Source organism: Hemicordylus capensis, chromosome 9 (assembly GCF_027244095.1).
Source record: "Hemicordylus capensis ecotype Gifberg chromosome 9, rHemCap1.1.pri, whole genome shotgun sequence".
Taxonomy (NCBI): Eukaryota; Metazoa; Chordata; class Lepidosauria; order Squamata; family Cordylidae; genus Hemicordylus; species Hemicordylus capensis.
This window is the reverse complement of record NC_069665.1, coordinates 876833-895667: the sequence shown is the minus strand read 5'-3', so window position 1 is coordinate 895667 and position 18835 is coordinate 876833. Positions and strand designations below refer to the sequence as shown.

The window sequence follows — 18835 nt, the reverse complement described above, 5'->3', positions numbered from 1 at the left end:
AGGCTCGTGTGTTTAGGCCATTCAATTGCCATCTCGTAAACCCTTTTAACTCCATGCATCTGGTTAGTTGTATGCTGGGATTCCCCAGGACGCACCGTGGGGTTAGGGTTAGGGTGCGTCCTGTGGGGTTTGCACCAGATGGTACTCAGCCCAGTGTCCTGTGCGCCCTGAAGTGGAGGGATGGCGTTCGCCACATCCCTTCCCCACTTCCTGCTGTAGAGAAGAGACCTGTAGCCAGAGGTGTGACTATTGAGTCCCTGCAAAGCACAACGCAGCCCTTGCCTCCGCCTCCTCCCGCGTTCCCTTCCTGGCCCTGGGTGTGTGTTCGTTCCTCCGCCAAACCCGCCTCTTACTTTCCTCTTGAAAATTAGCCATTGGTCAATATTCTTGACAACGCTCATGAACCTTCCGTGACATCATAGCAGATCAGCCAGGGACTTGAGACAAGCAGCCCGAAGCTGAGAGCGTGCCCCCCCCCGCATGGGGCAGCGCTGCCCATATCTGGGCCAGTGGAGCACAGGGTGCCTTCTGGCTTGCATCCCGCCCAGCTTCCACGTGCCATCTTCCCTTCAAGCTGTGGAGGGGAGTGGGGAATGAGCTCCATCTGCTTCCCTTTTGCTCATTCCCCACTCTGGAGCAAACTCTTAGGGGAGCGGAGCTGTGCGAAGAGTGCTGCTGACTTGGCGGTCGAGGAGCTTGGGGCTGAGGCCCCTGCCTGTCCCGTGCTGGGGCTGGCTGGCATGTCTCTTGCAGCTCTGCCTCTGATTCCTGACTCCTCTGCATAGCATCCTCCTCCCGCCCCCCCCCCGCCTTTCCTGCTGCACTGGTTGTGCCCGGGCGCTGACCCCCAGCGCAGCGTCATGCCCCCCCCCCCGGCTGTCCTATCCGCTTATCAAAGGGAGAGACTCGCAAACAGGAAGTGCTGGGCAGCCAAGCTCAGGCCACTGGGCTTTGTCTCCAAATGCACCCTGGATTAGCCCAGGCCAGAGGGGGCTGCCCTTGTCCGGGAGCCCCCAGCACAGAGCCCAAGCCCAGCGCTAGCCCAGGACAGGCGCGCAGCTGCTGAGGGGCCCTCTTGGCTGTGGGAAGAGTGCAGCCAGCGTGCGTCCTTTGGGGGCTGAAGGGCCCGGCCGTTCTGCAGAGGACTTGCCCCGTGCTCAGCTGAGCCAGAGGGCCCAACGCGGGCCCGTTTTCTCCAGCCAGGCCCTCCTGGTCCCTCTGCTGGGTGCTGGCACTCCTCGGGCCCAGTCTCAGGTGGGGGCTCAGCCTTCAGCAGCGGATGGAGGGGAGGCTGGAGCAGCCCTGGCCACGAGGGGTGTGGAGACGCAGCCAGGGAGGCACTGATGCTCTCTGCGCTTCCCTCTCCGCAGGGAAGCCTCCAAGCCCGGCCTCGGGTTCAAGAAGGCAGCCGCTGCCCCCGTGGTGGACTACGCAGAGCTGCTGCAGCACTTTGAGAAGGTCCAGAACCAACACCTGCAGGTCCGGCACCAGCGAGCCAGCCGGGCAGAGAACCTGGAGCGGAGAGCCGTCCTCTGAAGGCCGGACCCCAGGGGGCACGGAGAGGGCAGCGAGCCAGGGGGACTGCCAGGGGGCGGGGTACGCTCGATGCCAGGGCCATGGGCCAGAGAATGCGGCTGACTGCACGGCTGGGGAGCCCCCACTTGTCTGTGGGGAGGCAGCACTGTTGACCCCCCCGGCCCAGGGCACCTCTGCATCTTCTCCCACCCAGGCTTGCCAAAGGGGTGGGGCGGTGTTGCCTTCTGGCTTGCCTTCACTGGTGCCTCCCCTTCTGGAGCAGCCAGAGCGCAGGGTTCCTTGTCGGGTGGAGAAGCGGGTGTGCAGGGAGCACCCTCAGTAAGGGAAGGGGCAGCCTGCCCCCCCCCGCTCCCCACACTGCAGCACTTGCCCCCTTCCTCCAGTCTGTCTTCCACTTGTGGTGAGCTCCCCCCCAGGCACCCCCCCCCAATAAATCATGTGTGTGGATGGCACAGGCTCAGCTTCCAGCCAGCTTGTGCATGTGTGTATATGTATATATATCGCTATCTCGACCAACTGGATTTCTGGACTGGGAACCGCTTTGTAACACTGTACAACTCCCTTGTTGAAATAAAAGGATGATGATGATGATGATGATGATGATGATGATGATGATGATGGCAAACCCCCTGCAGTGCCTCCCCCCCCCCGGCCAGCCGCTTTCCCCATTGGCTGCTAGTCCTTGCCCAACTGATACAACCCCCAGCAGCAGAAGTGCTGCCTGTGGCTTTTGGGGATGGGGTCCTCACCAGAGGAGGATTCTCTAAGAACTGGCCCCGGACCCTGCCTAGTCTGCGAAGGTGAGGCGGCTCCGCCCTGCCCAGGAGTCCAGATCCAGGGAGGGAGGGAGGGAGGCTGCTGGGAGGGGGGGAGCACCAGGAGCAAGGGTGGGCATTGCCAGGGGCCCCAGCTCCTCAGGGAAGGGAATCCGCGGGATCCTCAGAGGCCAAAGCGGGCAGGGGCTTGGATGGGGGGGTGGGCCGGCCTGTGGAGCTCCCCGAGGCCAGAGCAGTCAGACTCAGGTGCTGCTTGCAGTGCTAAGGAAACTGCAGACGGGGGAGCCCTGCTCCGTCTCTGGAGAGGTCAGTGGGAGCCTTGGGCTGGCTTCCCCCAGCTCTGGAGCCACGTGGCCGTGGCCTTCGTCCACGGGCAACCCTCGGAGAAGGGATGCTGGGGGCACAGCGAGTTGCACCCAAAGGCACTGTCCACCTTCCTTAGGAAGGCCCACCTTGTGAGGGTGGCTCTTCTGCCCTGCCTGAGGAAGAGGGGAGCCCCACCCACTCCCCCTCCCTCGTGGCAGCCTCTCGCTTTGGCTAGTGTGATCTTGAGAGCCCTGCCACCAGAGGCAACCTCCCTGTGGCCTTGGAGCTTCTGGCCAGGGGCAGAGGGTGCCCCCAGCAGATCTGCCACTGGCCCCCACCCCACCCCCCTGTCCACAGGCAGTGGAAAGAGAGCGGGGGGGGGGGGAAGCAGGAGCCTCCCTGGAGCTGCCCCATTGCTGGCCTCTGCTGCTCCCACCCTTGCCTTGGCGGCCTTCCTGGGAAAGGAGGCATGGATCTCCAAGCCCCCCCCCCCCCCCCCGGTTCCCAGGCTAGAGTATCCTTCCCTTCGCTTCGGTAATCCCAAGTAGGTTTCATTTAAATCGCTTCTCGGGAATATGTTGTTTAATCCTCGTTTTTCCAGCAGATTGTCCGATACCACCAATTCACCACTACTGGGAGATCAAGAGAGGCTTCACTGTCAGAAGGTAGCGACAAACTATGCCAGGTCAATCTTCAGAATGAGGATCGGGTCCTTTCCTCTAGTACAACACCCTTGTCTGTGCGTTCTCCCTCCAGCACTCGGTCTCCTGATGCTGCTGCTCCCTTCAGGCAACCAAGCCTCGCTTCTCAGGGCTGCTGCTGCTGCTGCCCAGACGTGCCTGCCTTGCCCTCCACTGCAGGGCCTCCCTGCAGAGTCTCCTCAGGGCTGCAGGGATAGCTTTGGCCCACTTGGTTTCACTCCTTGCTCAAATCTCCAACCCTGACCCCGGCAACAATCCCCTCTTCCTGGACCGCCTTTGCACTTCTGGGGGTGGGTGAGGAAGGGCTGGACTGTGCCTCGGCATGTACACCCCTGCAGCACAGGACTGACTGATCAAGTCTCTTCGCTCTGATCTCCATAGACTTCAATATGCATGATTACTCGTCCTGGTATCTTTGACCCAAGGTCATTTTTAAACACATTCTTTTAAAAAACAAACCCCTTTGAAATTAAAAGCAATCCATGTTCTACTTTGTAAAAAACATTTATTCGTATTTGCCCTGCTGTAATCGCAGGGCGGCTTCTAGTTGGTGCAGATTTGGGGTTCAGCTCCCCCCCCCTCCTGTCGGGCAAGGCCTGCCCTCAGCGTCATTCCAGAACGTGGGGGGGGGGGCCTTCCTGCTGCCCCCTCCTGGCTTCACTTCCCCGTGTCAGGGTTTAGTGCCACTACTAGGCACCCTGCACTGACTACTCGAGAGTCAGCCATGCCGCCTCCCCCCACTGTGGCTCTGCTCTCCCTGAGGCTCACTGAAACAGACACGGGTTGGCACGGCATGCGCGCTTGGGCCTCGTCTGTACAACATGGGTCAAGTGTCGCCCTTGGCTTGTTTTTTTAACGGGGGGCGCGGGGGGGGGGTCTCCCAGCAGCCCCATCCTGCCGCCCTGGCCGGGACATCCGCCTTGGGGGGAATGATTACAATGGGGCGGATTCCTCCTCCCTGCTCGAGTAGGGAAAAGAACCAGCAAGCCGTCCTGCAGGCAAGGGCCGCCTCTTCAGCTCGGAGGACTCGGCAGAGACGCCGCGGGCACCCCATCGCTCAGCCTCCTCCAAGGGGTCTCTCTGGCGTCCAGCAAGGCAGGGCAGGCGGCTGCTTCTCGCCTGCCCGCTTAGCCCCGGCGCGGGAGGGCTGGGCAGCGGCCTTCTCCCGTGGGAGAGGAGGAAGTCGAGCGGGGCGACCGACTCGCAGCCCTCCTCCGGGGAGAAGGGGCCAAGGAGGCCACTCGGAGGGCAGCCTGGCTGGGCTTCTGGCCCGGGTGGCTCTTCCGGGGCCTGGCCTGGCTGCGCTTCCCGGGGGCTGCCTTAGCAGTCGGCCATCTTCTCGCCGCCTTTCCCGTCTGTTATCGGGTGGGGGGGGGTGCTGGAAGGAGAACGCCCCCTCCTCGCAGAAGGGCTTGCGGTGGCCCGGCAGTGCTGCAGAATCGAGGCCTCCGGCTTGCGCGGGGGGTTCAACCCGCATGCCCGAGCCCAGGAGGGGCCCTCGCTGGACGGTGGCGTCCTGCCTGCCTCCAGAGAGGCGAGCGCTTCCTGGTCCCTTCCTGGCAGGCCAGGCTTCGCCCCCACCCCCGGCCGCAGCCGCACCAGAGAGGCCAGCAAGCTTCGGCGGGCGGGCCGTCGGCTCTCTAGCCCCCGAAGCTGGCCTGGTGGAAGGCGGGGGTTGGCCCTGTCTTTGGCCCGGGCGCAGCCAAGCCTGCCGTCCACTCCTCCGCCCCCGGCGGCGTACAATCCAGAGGAACCTTCAGCTCCAGCGCTCGGAGCTGGAGGAAGCCGAGGAGGGTGCCCGGAGCAAACAAGCCGGGGGAGCTTCCCGAAGAAACTAGCCGCCGCTGCTTCCGCCCGAGGAAGAGCTCTGTGGCTCTCGAAAGCGGGCACCGCCGGCACTAGCAGCCTCTGGGCCGCTTCCCAGCTCCGCAGCTCGCCGTCGAGAAAGTGCCGCTTCCGGGCGCTCCGCAGACCCCTGAAGACGACGACGAAGCGCCTCCTCCCGCGGCCGCCGCCTTGGGCTGCCTCCAGCTTCGCGCCGCTCCTCCGATTTCCTTCGTCGCGGCGAGGGGGCACTTCGCGGCGACATAGCCTTCCTTGCAGCTGCAGGTTCGGCGGCGAGCGATCCAGGCACCAGCCCGCGATCCGGGGCGCAAAGCCAGCCGGCTCCGCAGGGCTCGCCGCTCCGCTCGAGGCCGCCGCCGTGGCCGCAGGAGAGACGAGGCGACTCCCTCGTCTCTTCTTGGTGTCGCCGCCGCCGCTGGAGGAGGCGGGGGGTGCGGCTCCTACCTCGGCCCGCCCCTCCCCTCGCGGCCCCGCCCACGTGACCGGAGCCCCCTCCCCCCTCCCCGCCGCCCGCCCGGGTCTCGGATTACGGCTCGCTCCTCCTGGCCGGGCTCCTGCTAGTTCTCCCGGTTGCTCCGAGCCGCCCGTTCGCCCCGGCCTGCGACTCGGTGGCGGGGGAGGGCGCAACCGGCGGCCGTCTGGGGTGTCGCCGCCCCCTTCCCCCGCCCTTCATGCTCCCCCCGCCCGGCCGAAGCCGCGCGCCGCGCAAGAGGATGAGCAGGACTCCCGCCGCCGCCGCGTCGCCCGGCCCGGAGCTGAGGAGAGCCGGCGGCCAGTGACAGGGGGGCTCGGCGAGGGAGCGGCCGGCCAGCCAGCCAGGCAGCGCCACCCCTTCGGAGCCGGCCAGCCGGCGGGGAGCCCGCGCTGCGTCTCGGCCGCCGGAGGAGCCCAGTGCCGCGGCTGCGCCTCTCTCGCCGGCGGGGCGCGCCGTGCCTGGCGCCGGGGCCGCGCTGCGCCCGCCTGGGGCGGAGGAGCGGCTGGGGCGGGGGGCTCGGCGCTTGCTTGCTCGCTCGCTCGCCCGCCGGGCTCTGCTTCCGGCGGCTGCGTCGACGGGCCGGCCATGGAGACGGCGGAGAAGGAGTGCGGGGCGCTGGGCGGCCTCTTCCAAGCCATCATCAACGACATGAAGGTAGGCGGGCGCGCGGGCAGGGCGGGAGGCTGCGGCAGGAGCGGCCGGGTCGGCACCCGCCCGCGGTAAACAGCCCAGCTGCGAAGCGCCGCCGCAGCCGCCGGGTGGGGGGGGCGTCTCGGGAGGGCGCCTGGCTGGGCTCGGCTCCTCCGCGGAGTGCCTGCGGCGGCTCGGGTTGGAGCAGCCTCCGCCTCCCCTCGGGCAGCCCAGCCCAGGCCGTCTCCTTTCTCGCCGCTCGGTGGTCAGCCTTGGCTCGGATCCTCTCGGCACGCCTACCGTGGAGTAAGGCGCGCGCGCGCACCCGCCGCGCATCCCGGGGGCTTACTCCCGAGTAAGCGAGCAGAGGCTCATCGGGCTGCCTGGCGCGGGCGTCATTTGCGCGCCTGCCCAGCCGTCGGGCAGGGATCGACCGCGGATTGCCTCCCCAGCCCGTTCCCTCTGCGAACCCAGACAACGCTGGCTGCCCGGGCGGGGGCGGGGGGGCACCTTAACTCCTTCGGTGCCAGGGCTGTCGTGCACCTCGCGCGGGGTGTGGGAAAGGACAGCCCAAGCCCCCGCCTGGCAAAAGGTCGCAGCTTGCGCGGAGGGCTCGTGGTTCTGCCGGATCCCGCTCCGCCTGCTCCAGCAGGGAGCTCTTCTCCTCCTGCCTGGATCATGCGCACGAGAGGGTCTCTGAGCACCTGCAGAGCGCTGCTCGCATGCCCTGCGTCGTGCCAGCCCCTGCGCAGCTGGGCTCCCGGTCTGGCTGTTGAGAAGTGAGCAGCTCGCTCGGGAGTCACAACAATGACACAGCTAGACCTGGAGGGTGTCTGGGCAGCTGCTGGGCGATTGGGGGGAGCTTCCTGGGGGGCTTGGCTGAGTCACAGTCGCCTGTCAGCAGCAGCCTGCCGGGTTCCTCCTTGTCCTGTCCCAGGGTGGGCTGGGGGCTAGATGGCGGAGAAGGGGGAGGCTGCCAGTTTCTGGAGGGGGGGGCTGCTACCCCTGGTAAGGGATGCTGGGTCCCGGAAAGGCGGCAAGGGCCCTGTGGGAGACGGGAGTCCGGGGGCTGCTCTGCATTCGGGGCTCAGGGGACCAGAGACTCTTCTCTCCCACCCACCCCCGTAAGCCCCGATTCCCTTTGTGGTCACCAGGGGGGGGGCGGCGGCTGTGGAACCACTGAGGGGGTTGAAATAGTCTGGCATGCAAAGGATGCGGGGGGGCATGCGGGGGGGGAGCGGCATCTCGGACTTGATGGCAGCACATTTTGCTTGCGGAAAGTGGTGGCAGCCGTGCATCCCCTGTACTGGTGCTGCTGTTTGAGTGCCGAAGCTGGCCCTTGTGGGGAGGAGGCTGCTGTTCAGAGGAACCCCTCCAGCGGCGGGAGGGCCATCAGCAGAGCCTCCCCTCGCTGGTCCCCGTGGGGTGAAGGGCTGGGCTTTGCGTTGGCCTCGGAGGCTCCTTCTGGCAGGCAGAGTGGCTTCTCTCCCTCCCTCCCTTCCCCCCTCCAAGCTGGCACCAGTGAGGCTTTCCCAGGGTTGGTGTTGGAGCCGCCCCTCCTCTCTGGCTCGGAGACCCACCAGGAAGAGGCTGTCAAGGGCATCATTGTGGGAAGCTGGCCTCCCTTGGCCGTTGCTGGAGGAGACGCACTCTCCTCCCAGGCCCCCTCAACCCTTGGCACAGCCTTCCTGGCTCCGGCCCTGGGAGCGGCTTCCTCTGCGCTCTGCTGCCCCCCCCCCCCCGGCTGGTGGGCTCTCGGCTTGCAGGCCCTGGGCACGGGCACCACTGCAAGCCGGCCTTGCCAGGGCCCTCTGGAGCAGGCAGGCCCTCTGCCACCGCAGATCTCGAGGTTGCTCTGGATCTGCTTTCCTCCTGCTGCTGGGCTGGGCTTCCATCTTCTCTCCCCTTTCCTGAGGATTCAAGATGGACTCAGTGCTGGATTCGGCATCTCCCCCTAACCTGCGCTCTGGCTCCTGCTAGAAAGAGGGCTGGCTCTCCTGCATGGCCCGTCCTCCCAGGACTGGCTGGCCAAGTGTCAGAAGTCAGGAGTTAGCAGCTCTTCCAAACCAGCCAGTCCACAGTCTTGCACGCAGCCCTGCACCGCCGGTTGCTTCGTGTGCATTTCCCCTTTTCTTCTGCCTATACAGTTTGGGGGGGGGATTTATTCTTGTGCAGAATGTGCCAGTGGGGTGTGTGTGTGTGTGTGTGTGTGTGTGTGATCCTGTTGGGTGGCAGCAGGCACCTTCTCGGGCGGAGGGTCTTGGGCATGGAGACCCACAACATCTGGGGCCCCAACTCCATCATCCCCTGCCACAATGGCCGGAGGCGGCGACTAAAGTCCCTCCCAGATAGTTGGCTTTTTGGTGTTGAGCAGAAACTGCCCTCAGATGCCCAGACTTGGAATGTGCTGCTTTTAAAGCTGAGATCCTGAGGAACTGGTGGGACTGCTGGTTGGATGCCCACTCAGCAGGTGATAGTCATAGACGGCTTGTCAACAAAAGTGGCTTACACAGGGGGAAAAGAATAAGGTGGCTCCTTGTCTGCAAAGGGCTCACCATCTAAAAGGAAACATGAGGTGGACACCAGTAGCAGCAACCCTGGAGGGATGCTGTGCTGGGGCTGGAGAGGGCCAGTTGCTCTCCCCCTGCTCAATGGCAGAGAATCACCACTTTTCAGAGGTGCCTCTGGGCTCAGTTAGCAGGGCTTAGCAAGGGTTCCGCCACGTGTGGGATGCCGCTGCTGCCTCTTTTGCCACGTGTGGGGCATCCTTGGGCATGGACACAAACTTCACAGAACTCCCGGTAGCAGATGGCCAAGGCCCAGCCCTCGGCAGGATGCTGAGTCCCGTGTGGGAAGGGCTGGTCTCCCTCCCTCCCTCCCTCCCTCCCTCCCCCCTTCCGGGGTCTCGCCTGCCATCTTGCCCACGCGCTCAGTGGTTTCATCAGGAGTGTTCCAAAGAATCGATTTCTCCGCAAAGGTTTCCAAGCAGTGCTAGAGGCCATTTGGATAAAAGAAGAAGCTGAGTGGTGGGCTAAAAGCAGTCTTCTCCTTGCAAGGGTCTGGCTTCTCCAGAGGTTAACTCAAACCCCTGAATGGGCCGCCCCCGCCAGGTTCTAGGCGGGCTGCCTTCAGCCCCCTCCGGCCCAGCACCCTTCCTCCCTCCCCTGTGTCAAGGGACTGGTCTTCTGAATGCTTTCCCTGGAGCTGTGGGCCAGATCGCTCCAGCGGAAGACCTCCGGCCCAGCAGCCACCCTTCTGGCAGACCCCTTTTGCCAGGATCCCCACCTTGGCATAGTCCAAGGGCCTTGCCCCATTGGGGTGGGGGGTCCGTGAGGCCCAGAGTGGGTGTACACATGGGGGGGGGGCTGGCCCTCCATGGCAGGGCTCCCCCTGCGGCCCCTGCCATGAGCTCAGAGAGGACCTTCTTCTCGCCCAGGCAGCCTGCTGGGTGGACACGATGGCCCCAGTCTGAGGCCCGTCCTGCAGGCTCGGCTCTGCCCTGCCTGCCTCCTGCTCCCCAAGGCCCCTCTCTGCCCCGCGTGGCATCTCTGCCCCCTGTCAGCTCTCCTGGGGATGCCTGCCAGGGCCTGGTGGTGGTTCCCCTGGGGTCTCCTGGTGCCAGCAGTATGGCGGCTGAGGGACGTGGGTTGGGGGTCACCGAGGGTGTCTCCGGCTGGCTGTGAGAGATCGGACCCTAACTCCTGTGGCCCTCTCGGGGGGAGGCCTGCCCTTGCCCACCCCAGCCGGTGTTCCCCTTTGAAGCAACATCAGTGCAGTTGAGAGCTGGAAACATGTGGGTCTGGGCTCCGAGCACCTGTGGGGACGGAGGCCCGGCCAGGCGCTGTGCGTGGGCTGCTGCTGCTGCTGCTGTTCCTGCCACCAAGGCTGCCTTTGCTACCTGCCTGGTTCTGAGAAGGGGCCCATCCTTGCATCAGGGCTGCCGGGGGGGGGGGGCCTTGGGCTGCTTTGCGCCAGGAGCAGCTGCGCCTGTACCCCCCGCGGGCTCTTCGCTCTGGGTTCTGCTCACCTCGGTGCAGCCCTTCCCCGCCTCTGAGTGACTGGTTACATTTTTGTCCTGTTCATTCTCCAGGGAGCTGTGAGCAGTACACGTGGTTCTGTTTCTCCTCACAACAACCCTGTGCGGTAGGCACCTCAGATTTGCTAAGTCCGGGTTATAAGGGGTGATTGTGACCTAGGCTGGTGGAGAGGATGCCAGCTCGCCTAGTGGTGCCTCCGTCCCTCCCCCTCTGGGCTCCTTTCTCTGCCGGCCTCACAGTTGCACAGAAGAGGTTCCTCTGCTCCTCTGGCAGCACAGGGGCGGCGGCGGGGTCAGGTTTAGGAGCGGCCCTCATCTCTCCATAACTGGATGACCAGCTAATGCTGCTAATGCACATAACCAAGATCAATTGTTGCAGTCTTGTGAGGATTTGTAAACTGAACAGAAGAGAAGAGAGAAGTTTGGCCTTCAGTGATGGAAGGGCAAAGTTGGGCTTCAGGAACGTGGATGGGATCCATCCAAGCATCTGATCTAGTTTTATTGGGTCAGCGTTGAGCCAGAGAGGAATGCTTCTCGGAGTCCCCCTCATAGTCCTGAAGCACAGACTTCTGGCCTGTGGCTGTTCCATCATGTAGAGGCTGACCGTGGGGGACTCTGTGCCTGCAGGGTGTGGTGGTGTTGGTTGCACACAGCTGCTGTTCAGTGGAGAGGAGTGAGTAGCAGCCCCCTCAAGGATCTCCTCCCCCCATCTGAGCCTCTCCAAAAACTGAGCTCTTCAGAAGGGCTCCTGCCCCACCAGATGTGCGGTCAGCTGTGGCCCAGGACAAGGCCTTTTTGGTGGTGGTGCCGCAGCTGTGGAATCGCGGCCCTGGCTGTACTTGACCGACAGGTTAAGGCACTCCTTTGCAGGCAAACCTCTGGGGCTTGGTGGCACGTCATCTTGGGCCATGACCTGGAAGAAGAAGAACTGGAGCCAAAGTAAACATGAAGGCAGGCAGGCAGGCTTGGTCCAAACCCCACTCTGCCCCATATAGAGGGAGGGTTCAGAGCAAAGGGGGTGTGCAGGTGAGGGGAACTGAGCCCCTCTGCCCCCCCCCCGCTGCTCCCACCGCTTGCTCTCCTCCCCTCCCTGCCCCATTTTCTCGACAGATGGAGGGAGAGCTGGTCTTGTGGTAACAAGCCTGACTTGTCACCTTAGCTAAGCAGGGTCTGCCCTGGTTGCATATGAAAGGGAGACTAGAAGCGTGAGCCCTGGAAGAGATTCCCCTTCAGGGGATAACGGAGCCACTCTGGGAAGAGCATCTAGGCTCCAAGTTCCCTCCCTGGCAGCATCTCCAAGATAGGGCTGAGAGAGATTCCTGCCTGCACAGACCTTGGAGAAGCCGCTGCCAGTCTGTGAAGACAACACTGAGCTAGATAGACGAAGGATCTGACTCCGTATACAGCAGCTTCCTCTGTTCCTAACAGAGCTCACTTCTAGAACTGACATTTGGCTGAGGAGAGAAGCAACTGGGGACAAACTCTGGAGAGGTGAGATGCAGGTGGGGGGTCGTGCTAAAAATGTCCCCCCCTCCACCTTTGTAGCTTGATTGTTTAAACATGGGGAGAGGGGGGCAGCAGGGCGTGAGAGGAAATGTCCCCAGGAGCTGTGGCAGGAGATGTGCACGAACCGGCAGACGGCCCGTCCAGCAGTGGCAGGCGGGGGGGAGGTTAACCTCTAAGCGGGAGGGAGGGTGCTCTCACCACCACCACCAGCCGTGTTTCCCCCTCCAGTGCTGTGCCGAAAATTGCTGGTGTGGGGCAGAAGGGTACCCTCTTGCCAGCCCGCTCAGCATGAGCCTGGATGTGGCTGGTGCGTGTGCGGAAAAGGGCCTCTGAGCTGGCTCCTGCACATCCCTTCTGTGACGGTGGCGCAGCTGCTGGAGGGCAGATCTGGAAGCTGCAGCTTCTGACGGAGGCAGCAGGGCAGTGGCGGGGGGGGGGCACCTCTGGGCCAGCACTTCCCTCTCCGCCTTGGGGGTGTGTGTGGTGTTTTCTGCTGGCACCCCCTGGGTGGTGGGTCTGCTCTACATCAGGAGGAGGAGGCAGGGGAGGGGGCCAGCAGGGAACGGAGAAGACGAAACGAGGGAGGGGGCCCCAGGGAAGGGGCCTTCCCAGGCAGAGGAGTTGCCTGCAGCACAGGGGGAGTAGCGAGGAAGAAGCCAGCACGGGGCTTGAAGGAGGGCTGGAGGGGGAGAGCAGAAGGCCAGGGCAAAGGAGGAGGTGGCTGGCGACAGTCGTCCAGGTGAGAGGCGAAGGTGGCCCCCGCTAGGGTGAAGGTGCGGAGCCAAGAGGCACCTTTCTCAGTGGGGATTCTCTTACCTTTAGCAAGAGGAGAGCAACTGGCCCTCTCCGGCCCCCAGCCCAGCAGCCCTCCAGGGGCGGCTGCTAGTGCTCCCTTCTCTTTCTGTTAGGATTGTGATCCCTCTGGGGAAAGGGGATTATCTTTCCTGCCCTATTTATACCGTTTTGAGAACTTGGGTTGGAACATGGCATATAAATATTGGTCGGCGTAGAGAATTCCCCCGGGACCTGCCCATCCCGGGCTCCGAGCCTGGCCAAAGGAGTCCCCTCGGCACACCGCTCTGAGCTCCTCAGAGGAAAAGCAGGACATAAATGTAAAGAATTAAAAATAAATACATAAATATGCCTGAGGGCTTTGTCGGCAGCGGAGTGTCTCCCTGACTTCCCTCTGTGAAAAGTTGCCTGTGGATGCAAGAGTTGTAGAGCGAGGGTCATTGTTATGCGGAGGATGCCTCTGGGCCTGCCCTCATCCCCTCTGGCCTGGGGGCTCCCCAGAGGCGGCATCTGGTGGGGGCCACTGCGGGAAACAGGAGGCTGGGCTGGAGGGGCCTCCTTGCAGGGCCTGACCCCGCAGGGCTGCTCTGATGAGACTCCATTTCGGGGGGGGGGGAGCTTCTCAAGGATGCAGCCTTCAACTCCAGCTCTGCCCTTCATGGTGTTTTGACTCCCCGTTGAGCAGCTCTCTTTCCTCCGCCCCTCCTGCCTCCTCTAGTTGTGCATGACACTTTCAAATGGGTTCTAATTCACACAAGCTTCTGCCACAATAAATGGCTCAGACTTTAAATGTCACTAGAATCTTCATTGTGTGCTGCAACAGATTAATGCAAAGGCAGCGTTGGGGAGTTTCCAGAAAATTTGAATTTTTTTCAGGAAATTTTCCCTGTGCACATTTTTCCTATTTGCATAATGTTTCACTAGGCAACATTTTTGGATGCCTTAGATGGAGTATGATCTGATTTGGCATGTTGTTTGACCTATATAGGTAGTCAAACAAAAACAAAACAAACCCACTATATTCCCCTGCTGTTTACAAATCCATGGAATGTGTATGTCTCTCTCACACACTAATGACCTGAAAAAAAAAATTAATTACAACTCTGAAATTGCTAAGTTTGCCTAATATCATATGGACATTCATTCATGGTTGCTAATGTATTCTATGGAGCAATGAATTTTTAGAAATGGAGAAATAAAGTCACGGGGGAAACGTCTGTTTTGAGAAGATGTCCACATTCCGTGTTCAACGCCACACCGCTGCATAAACACGCCCCACTCTAGCATGGCCTTCAAGGGAAGGGGTGTGTGTGGCTTCTTCCTCTGCAAACCCTTTTCTGCACCCCTTTCATGACGAGACCTTCACAGACAAAACTCTCCTGGCAGCAGCAGCAGCAGCAGTTCCCAGAGGGGCCAGCTTGGCGGCTTCGAGGGCATCATGTGCGCCATTCGCAGCATCCGGCTCTCCTTGGTGCAGGACTGTGGTGGGCACAGCCAGGAAACGGAGGCCTCTGGACGGCTCTGCCGCTCTCTGTATTGGGCAGTGGCCATTTGGGCTCCATTGAATGCTGACGGTGGCGGCTTCCGTCTCCAGCGGCAGCAAGATCTTCCATCGAGCCCATTTTGCTACCTCCTGCCCTGCCCTCTCCTGCCCACCTGTCTGCCCTCTCCCCGTTCCCTTCTCCAGAGAGTTCGGCCTCTGGCCCTCCCATCGGCAGTGGGGTCCGTGGGGGCCGGCTAGCCTGAGAGCACGGAATACCTCGGCAGAGCGACAAGGCCCCCCTTATAACGGCCGGGCAGAGGCTGAGAGATGGGCCTTGTGACTAAGATGCAGCCGCACTTCAGTCATCACAGGGGAGGCTGGCCGGGCTTCCAGAACGGTCTCTCCAGCGGGTTCTAGAAAGATGCCAGGGGCAGCCGCGGGCATGGGTGCCTGCCTGCCTTTGAACAGATGGAACTGCCCGCCTCTGAATCAACACTGTTGGCCCTGCTGGCCCGGGAGTGTTGTCTGCTCCAACAGGCTGCAGTTCTCCGGGGTTTTGGTGTGTGGCCGGGGGTGTCTTCATATAAGACCAGCCCTGTTGCATCAGGCCCAAGGAGGCCCCTCCAGGCCAGCCTCCTGTTTCTCACAGTGGCCCACCAGATGCCGCCTCTGGGGAGCCCACTGGCAAGAGGTGTCTGCATGCCCTCCTCCCTCCTGCGGTTGCTCCCCTGCAACTGGGATTGAGAGGCATCATGTCTCTAAGGCTGGAGGTGGCCCACAGCCAGCAGACTGGTAGCCATGGAGAGACCTCTCCTCTCCGTGACTTGGCCTTTCCCAACCTTACCTGGAGGTGCTGCCAGGAATTGGATGTGGTACCTTCTGCATGCAAAACGGGGGTGCTACTCACAGAGCTGTGCCCCCTTTCTTTCCTGGGCCAATTAGATGAGCCATAAGTGTGTATTGTAGGATTTCTGGCTGGCCAGGCTTGCAGGAGGGATCTTCTGGCGATGAAAGCCGCAGGCGTCCTTGCTGGCCCCGGTTTGGGACTGGTGTGTGCCGAAGACGGAGCTGGTGTGGGGCACAGAAGTCTGCTGTGTGTGTTGTGTTGTGCAGGGCAACCCCCTCTAAGAACACCTTGTAGTAATTGAATGGAAAGGTGACCAAGCGGGCAAGACGGCGCCTTGTCTGAATTGGGCACCAAGGATTGGGTGCCTTGTCTGGATTGGGGATGAAGCCGCTCTGGCAAGAGCAGAAGGTTTCAAGTTCCCTCCCTGGCACCACCTCCAAGAGAGGGCTGAGAGACGGGATTCCTGCCTGCAGCCTTGGAGAAGTCTGTGCAGACAGTACTGAGCTAGATGGACCAAGGGTCTGACTCAGTGTGTGGCAGCTTCCTGTGTTCCTATGTCACCTCACAAGCAGGTGGGAAGTGCTCTGGGCCCTGCAAGCACCACAGTGGATCTGGGAAGTGTCTGTCCAGGCAACGTGAAGGGGGGTGGTTTGCTCTTCAGCCTGCCCCAAAAGGGAAGCTTGCAGAGAAGGCGGCTACTACCTGTGCCCAGGTTTGCCCTGCAGAGCCGAAAGAGCCGGGGGCGCTCTGGGGCTACTCCGTAAGACAGAGCCACAGAGGTCAAAGGGAAGGGTGGGAGTTGTCGGCCAAGCTCCGCTGGGGGCCCAGGACCGAGACCCCTGCTGTGAGGGGTTGAGGAGCTGCAGGGGCCCAAGCGCCTCGCCAGACCTGGCCCGTGGGCTGCCTCCATCGGAGGGTGGAGAAGGGGGACCTCCCACCTGGCAAGGGGTGGCCCACGTCTCCTCCTGGCCTCTCTGTCTGGACGACGGGCACATCCCAGGAAAAGGCCTGCCGGGCCTGCCGTTGCTCTGGCTTCAGATGGCACACCTGCCTTGCCGAGAATGGCCGGCCTGCTGTCACTGTTCTGCCGTTGCCTTTTAAAAACCATTCCAAAGTGTGGGCAGAGAAGGGAGGGGGCTGCCCTGCCTGAGCCAGCCCCTGCGGCAGAGCTGGTCCTGAGGGAGGCGAGGTGGCGCTGGGTTCGGCACGAGCCCTGCTCAGGCATCCGGAGGCTGGGCCTGTGCTCTGCTGGCTGCAGCGGCCCGTGTGTGTGTGTGTTCACTTGCAAGCTGGGTCAGGAGGCAGACCCCCTGGGGCGCGGGGCGCAGAGAGGAAGGCCTGGCGCTCGGCCTGTGCCTGCACACAGGTCCGTAGCCATGCGCACTGTGGACACCGATTGTGTGAGTGCTGGGGCGTAACGTGTGAATAGGGCGGCTGTGGGGACTTTGGGACCAGCCCGGCGGTTGTCAAAATGCCCCTCTGTCTTCCTCCTAAGGCAGCATTCGTGGGGTGTGTGTGTGCTAGGTGTGGCCACAGAGGGGTTTGGCCGAGCCTCCCTCTGTTTGGGCGGTTTGTGCCGAAGCGTCTGTGGGGAGGAGAGGAGCTCTGTCGATGCTCTGGGAGGAGCACACTGCAAAGCTGCCTAGCCTGAGTTGGAGGCGAGAGGCTTCCATCCCCGGCGTTGGCTGTTGCTGTTCATAGCTTGCTCGAGAGGGAAGCCCCGCTCTCTTCCCTCACACACAGGTGTTAGAAATACACTTGCAGGGATATGTGTAGGCAGCCGGCCATGAGGGGAGGGGAACCCTCTTCCCTGCAGCGCCTTGCAATGTGGGCGCCTGGCTGGCCTGCTCTCCGTCCGCTCCCGGGCCCTGCCCGGCCCCCTCCTCCAGAAGACCCACATTTGGCCGTGCAGAGGAGAGGCTGAGCGCAGCAAGCGGGCCTTCCGTCTTGTCCAGCGGTCCTCTGCCTTGGAGGCCGGAGGCTCTGCCTCCTTGACTGGAGTTTGCGTGGGAAGCAAGACCATCCCAGGCGGAGGCGATGGATCTTGCTGGGACGTCAGAAGGCCTTGATGATTCCCACCACCACCACCATCCCGGAGAGGCTCTTCCCAGCCCGCCGCTCCAGCGTGTCCGGCCCCCTCTGGGTGTGCCCTCTGCCTTCCGCGGCTGGCCAAATGGGTTTTCCAGCAGGAGAGGATCCCCGGCCACTTCCCCTCCAGCCTCACAACCTGGGAAGGGAGCTAGAGTGGGCAGCCGGCTCAGGAGGAGGTGGGGTGGCTGCTGCCCCCTCGCCGCCTCTGGCCCACAGCGAAGGGGAGCTGGCAGGGAAGCGGGGGGGGGACCGGCTGCCCTCCTCTCTCGTGGGCGAGTGGCAGAGGCCTGAGCGAGGCAGGCCCCACTGGCAGCACGACCCTTGCCGCAGGCAGACTGCGGTGCACCCACTTGGCCGCCCGTGCCAGGAGAGAGGTGCTTTCCTCGGCCACGGATTGCTTGGCAGCACGGAGTGGTGCGGGTGCGTGTGGCCAGGGGAGCCCTCGGTCACGTGGCTCCTCACTGTGCCTCTGGAAGTAGGCTCTGCGCCTGGCTCCTGCGGGGCACCTCCTCCAAAGGCCTGGCCGGGGGCACCACCTGTGCTCTCGTGCCCTGCAAAGTGGATGTTCCGGCATATCCTGAGCTCCCACATCCTGGGGAACGGCCTTTGCTTTCAGCAAAGGTTAAATCTGGCTACCCGGATCCGGATCCATGGATCGTGCCAGCCCACAGCAGAGGTTGCCTCTCAGTGCTTTGTGACTGAGCTGAGAGGGGAGAGCAGACCCTCCCCCCCTTCTGATGCACCGAAGGGCCCCACTCTAGTTCCTTGGAGGCAATTCTGACTCGCTGGAGGTGACTAGGCAGAGGTGTCTGAATGCAGGGTGGGGCACCAAAGGGAGCCCAGCAGCCTCTGCTCAGGTGGCTCCTCTCTCTCCCACCCCATCCGAGAACCATGCAGCTCTACCTGATGAATGGCCAACCTGCAGGCAGCATGGCTCTCAGGTAGGAGCAACTCTGGGCGGGCACCCACCCACCCCGGCTCCTTCGGATGAGCCAGGCGAGTGGCCTGCTGGCCAGCAGACTGGGCATCGGGAGTGGCTTCCGTGGGCTGTGCCGGCCACCGCCTGGGCAGCTCCTCTTTCAGGCGGGGGGGGGCCCAGCACCCCTCCCTCCCTCTGGCCAGTGTTGGGGGGCCGCAGTCTGAGCGGGGCCCGTGGCAGCTGCGCTCCCAGCTCCATCCAAAGCCACCTCTCCTTTCATTTTGGGCCCCTGCTAGCTCCGTCAGTGCGGCGCCCAGGCGGTGCGTGAGGACCTCAGCAGCGCCTCTCCGCTCTGCTCCCTGCGGGCTCCAAGGGACTCTCTCGACTTGTCACTTCTTCCGTCCCCAAAGTGCCCAACCCCTGAATCTCAGTCTCAACTTAAAACAATACATAAAACTCAATAAAAACCATTTTAAAGCCATAAACTTTTAAGAATAGTTTTAACAAAAACATTTCCAAGCACAGTTTTAGCCAAAGGCCTGAGGAAGCAGGTGGGTCTTGTGTGGAGGGGGGGGGGCTGCAGTTCAGCCACAGCTGGAGCGCCCGTGTTGCCCCCCCCCCAGCTCTAGGCCAGGGCCCCTCAGCTTGGATCCCCAGATGGTGGGCTGCAGCTGCCACCATTCCCAGCCACGGTGGGTGAGGGGCGTTGGGGGCATCGCAGTGCACCATCGTCTGATGCCATCTGGACGCTCTGAGGTGGTTGCCCCCCTGAAGGCACAGGCTCCCTGGGCACCCCTGCCTTCTGTGCCAGCCCCCCCCCCCCCCCCGTGGCTCTGCTGGGCTGAAAGCCACACCAGCTCCCTGGCAAAGGTCTTATGATGGGGGGGAGCCG

At 62.7% G+C, this 18835-nt stretch overlaps 2 protein-coding genes across 12 annotated transcripts in view; both read left to right on the top strand.

The window, feature by feature from the left end:
• The window catches only part of VAC14 (VAC14 component of PIKFYVE complex), a 63150-nt gene extending 61020 nt beyond the window's left edge, over nt 1–2130 (top strand). Inside the window, exon 18 of one of the 3 annotated variants that reach the window (XM_053271174.1) lies at nt 1371–2130. In XM_053271174.1, coding sequence (XP_053127149.1) covers nt 1371–1858 — 488 coding nt within the window. In that variant the 3' untranslated portion in view covers nt 1859–2130. The remainder of the gene's footprint in view (nt 1–1370) is intronic. The other 2 variants (XM_053271175.1, XM_053271176.1) reach the window with 2 other exon arrangements.
• A 2562-nt stretch (nt 2131–4692) lies between these two features.
• MTSS2 (MTSS I-BAR domain containing 2) overlaps nt 4693–18835 on the top strand; it is a 54879-nt gene continuing 40736 nt past the window's right edge. For 2 of the 9 annotated variants that reach the window (XM_053270989.1, XM_053270992.1), the window contains exon 1: nt 4693–6293. In XM_053270989.1, coding sequence (XP_053126964.1) covers nt 6225–6293 — 69 coding nt within the window. In that variant the 5' untranslated portion in view covers nt 4693–6224. The remainder of the gene's footprint in view (nt 6294–18835) is intronic. The other 7 variants (XM_053270991.1, XM_053270990.1, XM_053270988.1 and 4 more) reach the window with 6 other exon arrangements.